The sequence below is a fragment of the Silene latifolia genome, chromosome Y, assembly GCF_048544455.1.
Source record: "Silene latifolia isolate original U9 population chromosome Y, ASM4854445v1, whole genome shotgun sequence".
Taxonomy (NCBI): domain Eukaryota; kingdom Viridiplantae; phylum Streptophyta; class Magnoliopsida; order Caryophyllales; family Caryophyllaceae; genus Silene; species Silene latifolia.
The window spans coordinates 160,767,542-160,780,816 of record NC_133538.1 but is presented as its reverse complement, the minus strand read 5'-3'; the positions used below and the strand labels follow the sequence as shown (position 1 = coordinate 160,780,816).

At 43.6% G+C, this 13,275-nt stretch overlaps 2 protein-coding genes and 1 long non-coding RNA gene across 3 annotated transcripts; 2 read left to right on the top strand and 1 right to left on the bottom strand.

Moving 5' to 3' along the window:
* Nucleotides 1–445: 445 nt before the first annotated feature.
* Nucleotides 446–2,912, bottom strand: LOC141626293 (uncharacterized). The gene is made up of 2 exons (XM_074440189.1): nt 2,294–2,912; nt 446–1,307 (listed from the first exon to the last, which is right to left on the bottom strand). The coding sequence occupies exons 1-2, from the start codon at nt 2,297–2,299 to the stop codon at nt 798–800; spliced, it is 516 nt and encodes a 171-aa protein (XP_074296290.1). The 5' UTR covers nt 2,300–2,912; the 3' UTR covers nt 446–797.
* On the top strand, nt 1,541–4,023 carry LOC141626294 (uncharacterized). The gene is made up of 4 exons (XR_012535899.1): nt 1,541–1,928; nt 2,856–2,913; nt 3,116–3,180; nt 3,694–4,023. It is a non-coding gene; the product is annotated as an uncharacterized LOC141626294 (long non-coding RNA).
* A 5,527-nt stretch (nt 4,024–9,550) lies between these two features.
* On the top strand, nt 9,551–11,543 carry LOC141629287 (uncharacterized). Its single transcript, XM_074442312.1, has 3 exons — nt 9,551–9,838; nt 10,196–11,148; nt 11,324–11,543. Exons 1-3 carry the CDS (start codon nt 9,551–9,553, stop codon nt 11,541–11,543), a joined length of 1,461 nt encoding a protein of 486 aa, XP_074298413.1.
* The last annotated feature ends 1,732 nt before the right edge of the window (nt 11,544–13,275 follow it).

Sequence of the window (13,275 nt, the reverse complement as noted above, 5' to 3'; positions counted from 1 at the left end):
GAGAGCAGGGATATCTGAGCTACCAGAATCCTGCAACATTCCACTGGTCCTAGAATGACGATAAACTTGCCTAAGGTACGCCCCTGTTGGCTTTAAACATGGTGAACACACCTTGCGTCCTGAACAAGGTTAAATAATCAGAATGCGGCATATGTCTAAATCAGTCATTGGACTGACACGGCAGCTAGCTGAGTCTAAATCAGCCTTCTCAGGCTGACACGACTGGTCTAAATCAGCCTCACAGGTTGACATGACCACCTCTATCCAGAACGCGGCATACACCTAAATCAGTCATTTGACTGATACGGCAGCTAGCTAAGTCTAAATCAGCCTTTTCAGGCTGGCACGACTGGTCTAAATCAACCTCCCAGGTTGACACAGCCACTAACAACTAAAACCAGCCAGCAGGCTGACGTGGCAGCTTCCTAAGCTAAGTACACAAAAGTTACAAGTTACGACATGAATAAAACTTGCCAAAACTGGGCAAGAGGCATTTCAAAATACGGCCAAGAACGCCACTAAGGCAGGCATGGCCCTGAGTTCAGACAACCGCCACCACTTTAGGAAACACAAAATAAAAAGAGTCTAAAAATTCTTATAAGTCTGCACCACACAGGGTCGGACTACCATTCAAAGAAAGTTTAAAATAAAAACTTTTAACTGGAGGCCAAATCAATGACTTCCCTCTCTGGCACCTCTTCTGCCTTCTCCTGCTGACCCTCTGTTTCAGGTACAGGACCAGGTTGCACGCCCTCAGTACCAACGGCCTCTTGAGCTCCCTCAATAACGGCAGCCTCCTAAAAGGAACCAGCCTCCTCAGCAGCCGTCTGCTCCATCAGCGCAGGAGAGTTCACCTCGTCGACCTCAGGCATCAGCACACTCAAGTTAGGCTGAACAGGGTATAAGGTCTCCAGCTGTCTCTCTTCTTCCTCTATAGACTTCAGGGTTGGAGGCTCAACAATCACAACACGCATCCCGCTGATCTTTCTCCGCCTGGTAGCGTAAGCAACAATGTTGGTGGCGAGGGAGATCAGCTCACTGATCTTTTCGTCAGAGCGCTTAAGGGAATCAGAGAAAGTACTGCACACTTCTTGAGTACGCGCCAACTGATCAGCTCCCTCCTTCAATTTCTTTTTGGCGCCAACTAGTTCAGCCTTCAGCTCCACCACACGCCCTCTCAGGTCAGAGTGTTGCTGCTCCAAGTCAGCAATGGTCCCAGACAACTCCTGATTCTTGGCATTGGTAGCCCGGTTGGTGGTTTGCACCACCTTGATCATCTTCCTATTATAAAGAGCTGACTGGAAAGCCTGTTAGCATAAAAGAAAGAGTTAACAGATTTAGTATGGAAAGATTCAGAACAGGCAGCAGAAGAGAAGTACTCACCATGAAAGCCACTACAAGAAAGGGTATTTGTTCCGATGGAAATGGTCCGACGGATAGAAGAAACCGTCGGAATTATGTATTGTCCAACGGATTAGACCGACGGAATAAGGCATGGTCGGATGAGCATTAAAAATTCCGACGGAATATACACTTTTTCGACGGAAGAGTGTCGGGATAATTGGAGGCAAATCCCATCCATTTCCCGGGAAATGATCTTCTACAAAATTACATGCTTTTCCTACGGATTTTCCATCGGAACCGTTAATTATTTAGCGGCTACAGATTTACGGCCGGATAAATCATGATAAGCTCGACAAAATTAGCCTACTAGTCCCTTTAAATCTCTAACCTTATTTCCAATCACAAGTTCTCGTAGTTCTCATAGAACAACTGGAAGGCACACTTTCCAATTAACCACCACCGACACTGACACCGCGATCTGCCTCCCACCGTCGTTCGTCCATTGTTGTTCCTTGATTGCGCTTGCAGCCCTTCTTCAGTTCCAGCGTCCTGTCAACCGTCGTTCTTCCACCCGCAGTTAAAAGGTTTTCCTCTTTTCTTATCTAAATCTCAATTTCTAGGATTCTTTGGGTGGTTAGTTAGTGTTTTAATGGGTTAATTGAATCCATATGTTAGTTGTTGATGTTTTTTTTTGAATTTGTGTGAAATTGATTGATTTTGGAGATTTTAATGTTGGTTATCTCTAATTTTTTGAGTTTCGTGGTCCCTCGTTGATCAGAAACTTGAGTTGATTAATAATGCTAATCATATTACTAAGAATAATAATGTGTGGAATGAATTATTGTATGTGATATCGCGCTTAACAATTATCTGAATATTCCAATTCGGAAACTTGACCAGAAACTTGAGTCAATTAATTAAAAAGCTTTAATATGGAAATAGTTCTGACCTTCATGAATCTACTGTTCGACAATAAGCAGGAGATGAACGAGACAAAGTTGATTTTTCTGAGGCTTTGTAAATGATTCTGTTGATGAACTTCTGTTACTTGAAATTGTGAGCCGTGATTTTATGGTCGTGCTGGATTGATACCTAACTAATTCATAATCAATTCATCCTATTTTTATTGTTCCCAGCTGATTTTATGACCATGTCAAGTCTCACTTGCAGACATTGTTTTTTCGTCACATTTGATTATCGAAACAACTATTTTCCATGTTCCCCTTTTGTTTACCGACAAACTTACAATTTTCTTACAACCAAAGTTAAATGAAGACAAAATAGATACAGTATCAGATAGAATAAATAAGTATCCATTCATGACTAAACTAGTTTTAAAGTATGTGTCTTGGTTCATTGTTTCGTAGTAATAGAAGGTGTATGGAGCACTTTATTATTATCGAGACTTCGCTGGTATACTTGTATCATGTGTGGCAAATTTTTCACTACATTATTCGAAAATTGAAATGGAAGTTAGGATTTGCTCTTCTCTTTGATCTGTCTATGTGCAGATCGAACAAGGAAGTGAGGATTTAAAAGACTACTTTGAGTACTTTGAGTATAATGCAGGTAGGCATTTCTTACTACTACTTCTTATTCATCTTTTTTTTAATTAATTTGCGAATTCTCATATAAGACGGACTTTAAGACAGGTTAAATACTAACTCACTTGTATAGATAGGACAAGCATCTTATTATTCATTAAGCACTTTAATTTTCTTATTTTATTTTTTTTGACCCGTTTTATATTGTTTTTGCTAACTTGTTGCAGTGTAACAGAGCACCTATTCCTCTTCATTCCTTAACCTTGCTTCTCTAGTCTGCCAATGGGAAATGGTTCGTCACAGGCTAGCCTTATTGTTATTTTATTTTGGACTATTCGATCCTTTCTGCTTTTGTGTTTGCTCAAATGAATGAGATATTCATGTTGTTCAAAAAAGTACAAAAAACGATAAAAATTAGTTTAGAATGTTCAATATAGACACAAGACTTCTTTATTAGCGATTGATGTCACTTGAGAGCACGGTATTAGATTGTGGTTTGTGACCTCGCAAACTGTCCGACATTTTTTAGCTATTAGTTTTTACATGAAATCTTAAATCTGAGGCTTATAGATTAGTGCCTTAGTGGCATGCGATTTCACGTAACTAGCCTATGAACTCAGGTCATATGTGAAATCTTGACCCCTGTACTTATTTGTTTTAGCTATGCGTGCTTGTGTTCTTATTATTCCCGTGTTTTTCATTATTTATTTACCTTCTTATATTGCGTATGATATACCTCACTTCTTTTGTGTATTTTACTGGATTGTTGTGTTTGTATGTTTTTATTTTCATTTTGCTCAAGTAGAAATTTAAGGCACAACAAGGGGAGGATAATTAATTGAAGATGGACATTTCATTGAAATTGTAAGTGGATTTCACAAGAGGTGATTGAACGACTTAGAAGAGGCCTGCTTATTCATTATACTTGGACAAATCTTTCGCCAAGACTATCATGAAGATGGAAGCAGTGTTCCATGAGCATCATTTAGTTTAGTTTAGACTGTTTTAGAGTTTTTTTTTTTTTTTTTTTGACAGATGACTGTTTTAGAGTTGTTATCAAAGACATTTGTACTTTGTTTAATTTTATGTTTGTAATACATTTTTGGGATTATTATTTTTTATTATAAAAAACAGGCTCTTTTTCTGGTTTATAATGCAAGTTAATGTGTGGAATTGTGGCCTCTCGCTTTGCGATTGAGTAATGATGTGTTTTCATTCATAGTTTACATAGGGATTTAGCTTATTGGGGGTGCTCGTAAATGGGCAAAATGTGCTTGCTTTTAGTTATGTTCCAACCGAATTCCGTAGGAAAGAAAAAAGCATAAATTAGTTATTGTAGGCTACTTTTGTAACGGAAACAAGGGTTTTCCTAAGGAATATTTTGTTGGAATGCCTGAAGCTTTCTACGAAAATTCGTAGGAATTTAATTTTTTCCGACGAAAAATTCTGACGCCTATGTTCCGACAAATATTCCGTAGGAAAATCAAATTTCCGACGAAATATTTGGTTTTTCCGACGGAAATTGTCCGTAGGAATCGACGCTTTTTCTTGTAGTGAGCGTTGTGCAGGTCGTTCTCCGCATCTCTTCTGGGGAGAATTCCGAGAAAGCTTCCACCAGAGAAGGGAAGAGGATCTGATCGATCTCAGGCCAGTATGGCACCTCGTCTATATTCCCAAAACCATCGAGAAAGTGGGCAATGATACTGCCACTAGCTGTGGCAGCAGGACTCACTGGTGGGGTAGGAGGATGACGGGACAGTGGACTGGCTTCCAGAGGCTCTGTTGGAATATGTGTCCTCCGACAATGATGCGATCACAACTGTCTATCATGATGATCACATGTTTAAGTCTCATTTTAAGAATACATGTGGGAAGTAATATTTTACTGTCAACTGGTCCACACATATCGGTAATGATTGGCTGACTAGAGTTTGACATTACTGTCGTGCGACGGTGGTGATCAGTTGATCCCCTTAGGTCATACCTAAAGGGTAACACTCTTAATTGATTATTTAATTGATCGTATGACGATACAGGTTAATTAAATTACTTAAAATTGACGGACGATTTTGGAAGTAATATTTACGTATCTTGTTATAATTTGATTAAATAAGATACGGTCTAAGTAATCTAATTGTTTTATTACTTAGATGAAATTATTGTTTACGAAAACAATTGAAACAGAATGAATTGATTATTATAAATACAGAATGTTGTAACTTATGACTCGGGAACTCATTTCGGTACAAGTAATTATGAATTACTAGGTTAACTTTATAAGTGACATATTTTATTAATATGTTGTTTTTTAATTGTTAAAAATACATTTTATATTCATAATGTCATGGAACATGTTACATGTGACAAATATGTACCGAAATTTAGGGTGTATTAGGATAAATATTGTGTTGATTAATTGAGTGGAAAACATCATCATTTAACCTAATACATAGCCATGCAAACCTAGTTGTTTTTGTGAAGAGCAACTTGATCATGCATCGCTAATAGCTAATACCCCCCCCCCACCCGGTTTTTCATAGAGAAATGCCAAAGGGTTTTTCTCTATAATTTGTCTAATATACACTACTTGAATGCTAGTGTATTTTTCATTCCATCATCTAAAAATATAGAGTTTTCAGAGAGATAAAAATCACTTCTTTTCTCCCTTCTCTTAACCGAAATTAAGAGACCAAAATCAATATTTTTGGGTCAATTTTATATAGATTAATATTGTTCTAGTATTAATAATATTAATTTTATTAAGAGGTTATCTTGGGTATTATTCCTTGGGAGGGATTCTAGACTTGAATCCTTTGTTCATCCAATATTTGGAGAGCTCAAGAACAAGTGAGTAGGAGAACTCATTTGTGCCCATATATCCGATTTCTCAATGTAAGGAAAACGATTTCTTATTTATCTTTATTCATGTTTGCATGCATAAGATCCAAATTAATTTTATGACTAAATTAAATTGTAACATATAAGAATATGTTGTAATAATGAGATATATCTTTCTAACAGGCTCAGGGCGAACAACGCTAGAGTGGGTAGGAGAAGACTGAAAGGAAGTAGCAGGGGCACTCCTTTTGGACGCAGAAGGCACGTCAGGACTCCCAGCAGCCCTCTTTCTCTTAGCACTCTGAAGGATGGCCTCCAGAAGGTCAACCTTGGCACCTGCAATCAGCCAGGCGCCAGGTGTCGGGAATGTCAGATAAAACAGCAAGATATCAAGTGTCAGAGATGTCTAAGTAAAACAGTTCGTATGTTAGAATAGAGAGATATACCAGAAGACATGTTGTGAGCTGACTGTTGGGGGGTTGGAAGAGGAGGCAGACGAGAAGCCAGGTAGCTGGTCAGGGAACTTCCTGTCAGAGAGAGAGAGAACATGCACCAAGAGGGCTGCTTACTCGAGGTTAGGATCCGGTCTTCAAAAATGAAATCAACAGGTGGCTGGATGGAGGCCTTCCTCAGGTATAAGAATTCCTTAAACCATTTCTCATCCCTTGACTTCGACACATGTCTGAAGGGGGTCTCACCACAGTCGCGGAAGGAAAACTGGCCCCTTCCCAAGGACCGGATCTCATACATGTGAGCCAGCTCACCAAGGGAGATGGTGCTTCTTGTATTCTGGCTGGACGACAGAGAATAGAGGAGAACCCTCCAGATATTGGCAGAATGGGCCATGGCGAAGTTGTTGGTTCGAAGGAAATCTTGTATAAGTTTGGGGAAGGGGAATCGAAGACCGTATCTGAAGGGGTAAAGGTAAAAGCAAACCCATCCTGCACGGATGGCATCCACCTTTTGGCCAGGCTCGGGAATGGCGATATCAACCCCGTCGCCAAGCCCTAGTAACTCTTTGATTAAGGGGATGTCGGCGGTGGTCAGGGAAGAATTGCAGTCATGGAGGTGGAGGAAAAGGTTGCGGGATGGAAAGGTAGGGTCTCGGTTTTGGTCGACCGGAGTAGAAGTTGAGGCGGTGTGGCGAGTTTTGCCCATAATTAAAGAAGGGAAGAAAGAAAGATCAAAGAAACGAGGAAGTACCTGTTGAAGCACAACTACTGTGGAAATGGCGGAAATCCAACGAAAGAGCAAGGAGAAGAGGAAAGGTTTAAGAGAGAGAATAAGGGTTTTAAATTTTGAAGTAAATGAGAGAGGTAGGTGAAGTGGTTGGGACTTTAAAGAGGAGGGGAAGGTAGAGTCCGGGAAACGAGGAGATGGAATAGGGGCAATGATGAGTGTTTGGGAAGCTGTGCAATAGACGGCACGGGATTTGAAATTAGTAATTCCTTATTCGACACCTCTAGATGTGTCTCACAAGGAATTAGGGGCAAACTGTTTGGGCCAAATTCTGCATATTGGCCTAATAGAAAATAAGTCCATCAAGACTTACTTAGCAAATTGGGCCGAGTAACTTAGCAATTATAAAGGGTCCGTGAATAGAAGAAGCCCGCGTGTTGTAGAATCATCAGGGAGATCTCGGGGGGATTTTAGGGAGATCACGGAGAATAAAGCGCAAGGCGGCATTTATGGAAAGAAGTATGGAAGGAGTGCGATTACTTGCCATAAAAGGAGTAGGACGCGGCTAGAGTTTCTACCCTATAAATAGCCAAGAAGACAAAACTATCATACAAACATAACGCATTTGGCTAGCTAGATTATCGAGTCGTCTCCTTTGTAATTATTCTCGTATGCAAAGCTAGTGCACTCATTGGAAGGGTACCGTCCCTTCCCGCGGTCGTTTCCCAGATTGGGTTTTCCGCATCACCAAATCTCTTGTGTCAATCTTTACTTACGCCCTTAATTTCTTTACTTAGCATTAACGCAAACGATTCAATCGACATACAACGAATAAGACCACATTGATCTTACTAAACCTAATTTGGTAGAAAATTATCAAAGTTAATTATCGATAAATAAACTTGATTACGGATGTCAAGTATATCTTCGCCAAAAATGATGATTTTTAGCATAATTTGGAAATGGGTACACTGTCCATTTTTCTCCTTATCAATTTTCGTTTGGATTTTTGCTTTTTTGTACAAACAATACAATATGTACAAGTTAATTAGATTACAAATTTAGGTATTCAATTACTGCCAAATGATGAAATTTATAGACATTAGTTGTTTATCTAAGAGAGAATGAGATTATCAAAATTGCAACGATGATTTATTGGTTCATTATCATTTTGCGGAGATTTTAGCATATTTTGCACAAATGCTAACTTTTATCCGTTCTTAAATTGCGATGCATGTAGCATTCAAGAATAAGGACACGGAAACCTGTGTTTCAGCACCTAATATACGTTTTTTTCTTTATTATTGTTGGGGAAAAAATTAACACTTTTTCTATGGGACGCGTGGCACGCATTAAGTGGAGGAAAACAAATGTGAAAGGACTGATGAGTTGGCAAAATAAAGGCCACGCAGTAAAGATTAACAAACACATTTAGCGTTGGGTAAATGCGCCAGTCAAAGGAGGAGAAAGTCAGAGCAAATCTCTCCTGGAAAATAGGTAACCGTTCCAGGAACCTCGCAACGGGCGTCCAGGGCCCTGGAAGGAAGAAACCCTAGGAAATCAGCTATAAAGGGAAAAAGCAGGCGGCAGCAAAGGGGACAAAAAAATTAACCTTTCATAGAGATTACTAAAGAAAATATTACCATACTTCCTTACTTGCGAATTATTCTTGATTATAGTGGGATTATTGGCGGGATTCCGACTCCCCCCGCGGTTTTTCCCACAACGGGTTTTCCGCGTCACCAAAATTCTCTCGTGTCATACTTTCTCTTTCGTTGCTTTTTGTCTTTGCTCATCAATTTCTTTATTTGCCTAAGATTCATAGACGATCACTTTGACCTCACACATTGATATCTAATCGGTAAAATTTACCCAAAACAATTTGGCGCCCACCGTGGGGCCTCAGTGATCAATCTCTCCTAAAGTCGAAATTAAGCAATCCGTCTGTCATCATGTCTGGAGCCAGCGCAAGTTCGTCCAGCACCCAGGGGGTATCCTCCCAATCTTCTGGGGAAAGACCTCTTCTAGCAAGCACGGGATCAGTCACCGCACCGTCAGCAACCAGTCAGATGGCCCCGGTCAGCGCCTCCCCGAGAGCCATGCCGCCACCTTTCAAGCCACCCCAAGCGCCTAAGCCGTCGGCAGCACCTGGTGTTACGAGATCTAGAAGGGATAGCAGCCCCAGCAGGACCCAGATTCAGGAGACTGCATCAGGAGGAGTCCCGAAAAAGTCAGGAGCCTCATCACCTGACCCAATGCGAGTGGTGTTGGAAGGGATGGATACCCTGCACCGAGCCATCGAAAGCCTGAGGAAGGACAACCAAGACCTCAGGAACCAGATTGCCACAGTAACCAGGACCTCGTCGGCCGTCACCGCCTCCACCTTCGAGGCCCCGTTTCGGTCACCAGCGCGGGCCCCAGAGAGATTCCATCGGAGCTGATCACCAGATTGGATCTTGAAGGAGTATCACCCGAGGAGCCATCGAGCCCGCCGGATTAGGATTCTGTCTTTTGATCGACCGTTGACTTGCCGCCAACACCAGAGTAGTGTTTTGTCTAATAGTCGACCAGGAACTAACTCGCAATCTTTTGCGGGAACACCGTCCGGCCGGTGGCGGGGATGGAATCCAGGACCCAGCATCAACATGATGAACCCAGCAAGCGGACATCTCGCTGGAGGGACCTGGGTGGGAGGAATCTCTTCTCAACAGGCACCAGAATGGCAGCCAGGAACCATCATCCATGCAACACCTTTGGCAAGTCAGCCAGGCAGTCAGTTCCCAGGAGGAGCTTGGTTGGGAGGTACATCTGTTGCCTCTTTTCCGCCTGTCTCTAACCCTCTTGCAAGAGTAGGCAGCTTGCTGGAACAGCAATACCAGGAATTGAGGGACCTGATGTACAGGATTCCGGGTGTAGCACGACCCCTGGAGAAGGTGACACGAGATAGCTACGCGGACTCCCCTTTCGTGGATGACATAGCCTTAGTCGGTGTCCCGAAAGGATGCGTGCCGCCAGCCATGACACTTTACGACGGAACCACCGATCCTCTTGACCATATCAACCACTACAAGCAAAAGATGATGGTGATCACCGCGACAGGCTCCTTGAAAGAAGCCTGTATGTGTAAAGGGTTTGGATCCACCCTGTCCGGAGCAGGCTTGCAGTGGTTCATCAGCCTGCCCAACAGGAGCATAACCTGCTTCGCCGACTTAGTCAATGCCTTCCACCAGCAGTTTGCCAGCAGCCGTATACCAGAAAAACAAACCAGTGACCTGTATCGAATAGTGTAGGGACCTGAGGAGGCCACCAGAGATTTTCTGAACAGGTTCAACAAAGAGAAGGTGGCAATCCCTCGGTGCGACATAGCCACAGCCATAGAAGCTTTTCGCCAAGGGCTCCGCCAGGATTCAGACTTGTATAAAGATCTGACCAAGTACCCATGCACTACCTTCGAGGAGGTGCAGACAAAGGCAATTGCAGTCATGCGGCTGGAAGAAGACTCAGGGCCCAGGAGGGCAGCTTATGGCACAGATTCTACATCCATAAAGGCACCAGTGGAGAAGCAGAATGAAAGAGCTAAACCCTACAGCAAACCTGTGAACAAAGTATCGGAGGGCCCAGGAGGAAAGAATAACTCAGAGCCACCTCCGAAAGTAAGTGAGTATAAATTCTCAACCAATCTTGCAGGTGTACTCAAGGCCCTAAAAGAGATCCGGGGAGTAAGGTGGCCCCAGAAGCGGGTTGACGAGCGTCCTAACGACAAGAGGGACTCCAGTAAAAGGTGCGAATATCATGATGACATCGGCCATGACACCGATGAATGCTACACCTTGAGAAAGGAAGTCAAATTCCAGTACGATCGAGGAAACCTGGACCACCTATTGCCAGGAGGTTCCACCAAAGTTCATTCCGCTAACCAGGTTCTGCCTACCCCTCCACCTATGTGCACTAGAATTGTAAATGTTATTACAGGAGGCTCGGAGTTGTGCGGCCTGACCTATTCAGCAGCCAAAAGACACGCCACACAAACCAAAGGAGATAAGCCAGAGTTCTCCTGCAGAGTCAGCCGCCAGGACCTCCCTGCAGTCACCTTTGATGAGACAGGCGCACAAAATGCCCCAGAACAACACAACGACGCTCTGATCATCACCCTCCCCATAGGAAACTGTGAGGTACGGAAGATCCTGGTGGACACAGGAAGCTCCGTCAACCTGATTATGCTGGAAACACTGAAGGTCATGGGGTTCAGCCAGCGAGAAGGACTTAGCAACAAAAGAGGTACCTCTAGTCGGTTTTAGTGGCAAAACGAAGCACTCTCTGGGAGAAATCGTCATCCCAACCTATGCCAAAGGAGTCAACAAGCAGGTAAGGTACTTGGTTATCGATGGGCCCTCTACTTACAATGTGATTCTTGGCAGGCCCTGGATCCACGAAATGAAGGCGATACCTTCAACTTACCACCAATGCCTGAAATTCCCAACGCCTTGGGGAGTGCAAGAGATACGTGGGGATCAAGAGGAAGCTAAGAATTGCTATAAGATAGCCCTAAAACCAACAGCCAAACCGCCAAAGATAGCAATTCGAGAACCAGAGCATCCAGGAAGAATACGTCGAGCCACCTCAGGCAGAGCTAGATGAGATCAGCCTGGATGAACTGCAACCAGAACAAACCATACTCATCGGGTCAGAATGCACAGGTAAAGTCCGCCATGAACTTATTCAATTATTAAGAGCTAACATGGATTGTTTTGCTTGATCCCACAATGACATGGTAGGTATAGATCCAAGTATCATAACGCACAAGCTGAGTGTGGACCCAAGCTATAAGCCTATCCAGCAGAAGAGGTGGAAGATTGCCCCAGAGAGGAACCAGGTCATAAACTAGGAGGTAGACAACCTGCTCACTGCTGGAAAAATCAGGGAAGTAAAGTACCCGGAATGGCTATCTAATGTGGTGGTAGTTCCAAAAAAGAATGGCAAATGGAGGGTTTGTGTCGATTTTACGGACCTAAATAAAGCTTGCCCTAAAGACCCGTTCTCGCTGCCGCACATAGACGCTATGGTGGATGCCACAGCAGGCCATGAAATTCTCACATTCCTGGATGCTTGGAGTGGCTACAACCAGATCAAGATGCACCCTGATGATCAAGAGAAAACGGCCTTCAGGTCAGAGCGAGGTATCTATTGTTATAACGTGATGCCCTTTGGTCTAAAGAATGCGAGTTCCACTTACCGGTTTGGTAAACACTATGTTCAAAGAGCAAATAGGCCGCACCATGGAGGTATACATCGACGACATGGTGGTGAAATCAAAGCAAGCAGCCCAGCACGTTGAACATCTGGCTGACACTTTCAGCACCCTGAGGAAATATGAAATGAAGCTGAATCCCTCAAAGTGCACTTTCGGAGTCTCCAGCGAGAAGTTCTGGGGTATATGGTCACCCGAGGGGGATAGAAGCCAAGATCGATCAAATCAAGGCCATACTCCAGCTAGAGTCACCTCGAAAGCCGAAGGACGTGCGGCCCGGACGGGACGGGTAGCCCTGCTCTGAACGGAGTTCATAGCAAGGTCCTCGAGACGGATGCGAGTTATTTTATGACATCCGAGGAAGAGCCGAGAAGTTCGAGTGGACGGAGGAGCATGAGGCGGCACTCGGCGAGCCGAAACGATATCGAGCACTCCACCACTCCTATCGAAACCGAACCGGAGAGCCCTTGTCTGTACCTCTCGAACGGAGGTGGGTACATCGGTGCGAGTGCTAGTTCGAGAGCAAGAAGGCGTACAAAGACCAAAAGTATACTATGTTAGTAAGTCCCCTGCTACTGCAGAGACCGGGTACACCTCACTCGAAAAACTTGTACTTGCACTAGTCACAGCCTCCTATAAGTTGCGACCTTATTTTGAATCCCATACTATCTCTGTGGTAACTAACTACCCTCTTAAGACTATAATGAGGAAACCAGAGTTATCAGGCAGAATGGCCAAGTGGTCCATACACCTGAGTGGCTACGATCTGAAATTCGAACCTCGGGCCGCAATCAAGTCCCAGGCTCTAGTAGATTTTGTCTCCGATTTTTCCCCCTCCCTCCAGGCGCAGGCCGAAAAGGACATTCTCACCCTGGAGGAGGACAAAGGAGAGCAGATGTGGGAGCTGAATGTAGATGGAGCCTCAAATATGAAGGGAGCAGGAGTTGGTGGTCCTTAAGTCACCCCAAGGGGACCTTTGGTCCGAGCGATTCGGTGCGAATTCAAAGTTACCAATAACGAGGCAGAATATGAGGCCTTGATCTTGGGTCTGCAGCTGGCTCTGGACCTAAAAATCAGGCACCTCCAGGTATACAGCGACTCCCAACTCATCGTGAACCATGT

What these genes read in the sequence shown, in the direction of transcription:
- LOC141629287 (XM_074442312.1), top strand. Translation starts at nt 9,551, where the DNA reads ATGATGAACCCAGCAAGCGGACATCTCGCTGGAGGGACCTGGGTGGGA. An exon ending in TAGCACGACCCCTGGAGAAG is followed by an intron (nt 9,839 to 10,195) that starts GTGACACGAGAT and finishes CGAATAGTGTAG; the next exon opens with GGACCTGAGGAGGCCACCAG. An exon ending in GAAACACTGAAGGTCATGGG is followed by an intron (nt 11,149 to 11,323) that starts GTTCAGCCAGCG and finishes GATTCTTGGCAG; the next exon opens with GCCCTGGATCCACGAAATGA.